Consider the following 1,408-nt stretch of genomic DNA (forward strand, 5'->3'; position numbering starts at 1 on the left):
GAGGCAGCTGCTGTTCCTCTGGGGAATCCAGTGGAGAAAGCCGTGCTGGTGTTCCAGAACTTCAAGATTATATCCATGTAGGAATGCTTGGCTCCTCCCTCTGGGCTCACATCTCCCAATGGGATGCTGTAGCTCTTATCAGTCATGCAGTGACATTCAATGGCTCTTATCAGCAGATGTCCCCTCCCAGGGAGGAGTGATTGTGGTCACTCAAAGAGAGAGATAAGGCAAACTGCCCACTTGACAGAAGACAACTGCCATACAGATGGTAATAGAAAACATCTTGCCTTGCAATCTGGAACAGAGGGTGACTGGAGGTCTCCAATGAAGCCCAGCTCAGTGGGAAAGTCAATGGGTGTAGGGAGGATTTTGGCCGCGCTCAGGCTGGCCGTGGGAAATGGGGTTCCCCCAATGGGGTTGGGGGTGAAGAATGAGCAGTGGCAGTCGGTGCTGTGGTGGGGGTGATGGCTGGAGTGTGGCACCCACTGTGGTCCCCATTTGTGCAGAGTGGCTGCACATCCCACCCCACACCCCTGCGGCCATCCCACACCACTGCTAGGGGGGTCTGACTGACCCTGTCCCTTGAGTCACTTTTCCCACCTCTCCTCCACTGCACCAGGTGCTGATGACACTGAAGATCATTTCCAAGAGGCCACTGCTACAACCACCACGTTGGCCGCAACTCGTCCTAAGGAGGGTAAGTACTGGGGTGTCACCTGGGGACACAGTGCCAGCCCTGGGGATGCTCCACACTGGCACAGGGTGGAAAAATAAATGGCTCAGGCAGAGGCACAAGATCTGGCAGTGTCTGGAACAGCCCATGATGTCGCTATAGGACACGAAAGAGGACAAGCGCACGCCGCTGTTCTCAAGGTGAGGAAAAAAGGGGAGATTATTTTCTGACTCCAACATTTATAGTGTTCCAAGAATGACAGTGGATTGGAGGATGACAGTGCCACCTCTCTAGTGTCACTGGACAAACCAACAGTCCATCAATTTTCTCCTCCTCCATAAAGGAATGCAAAACAATGAGTTATTTACAGAAAGTGCGTGAGAAAGTTCACTACAAGAATGTCAACGTCAGAAGGCTTAGAAAATCTTAAAAAAACAGGGTGACATCACGGGGAGGGAGAAAAACTGATGACACTGTTAAGTCATGGCCTCTCCTGGTGCCCCCAAGGCTGGTTCAGGCAGAGGTGGTGCACCATTGAGTGATGGACCTCAGGGTGGGGAGAGCAGGTGATGGACCAAAGGGGCAGAGGTGGGAACAGAGGTGATTGTCTGTTCTGAGGGTCACCCCCAGCTCTGACAGGTGCAAAGGCAGTGGGGGAGCTCTGGGCTGACCCCAGGGCAGGCAGGGAGAGTGGGGCACAGCTCTGGGGTGGGCACAGGCAGGAGCTGCCTCACC

The 1,408-nt window shown here is 53.9% G+C and overlaps 1 protein-coding gene across 1 annotated transcript in view; it reads left to right on the top strand.

The window, feature by feature from the left end:
• Positions 1–1,408, top strand: part of SSC4D (scavenger receptor cysteine rich family member with 4 domains) — a 12,992-nt gene that overhangs the window by 9,955 nt on the left and 1,629 nt on the right. Inside the window, exon 9 of the mRNA XM_031060603.1 lies at positions 620–697. Coding sequence (XP_030916463.1) covers positions 620–697 — 78 coding nt within the window. The remainder of the gene's footprint in view (positions 1–619; positions 698–1,408) is intronic.

This window comes from Geospiza fortis, unplaced genomic scaffold (genome assembly GCF_000277835.1).
Source record: "Geospiza fortis unplaced genomic scaffold, GeoFor_1.0 scaffold425, whole genome shotgun sequence".
Lineage (NCBI taxonomy): Eukaryota > Metazoa > Chordata > Aves > Passeriformes > Thraupidae > Geospiza > Geospiza fortis.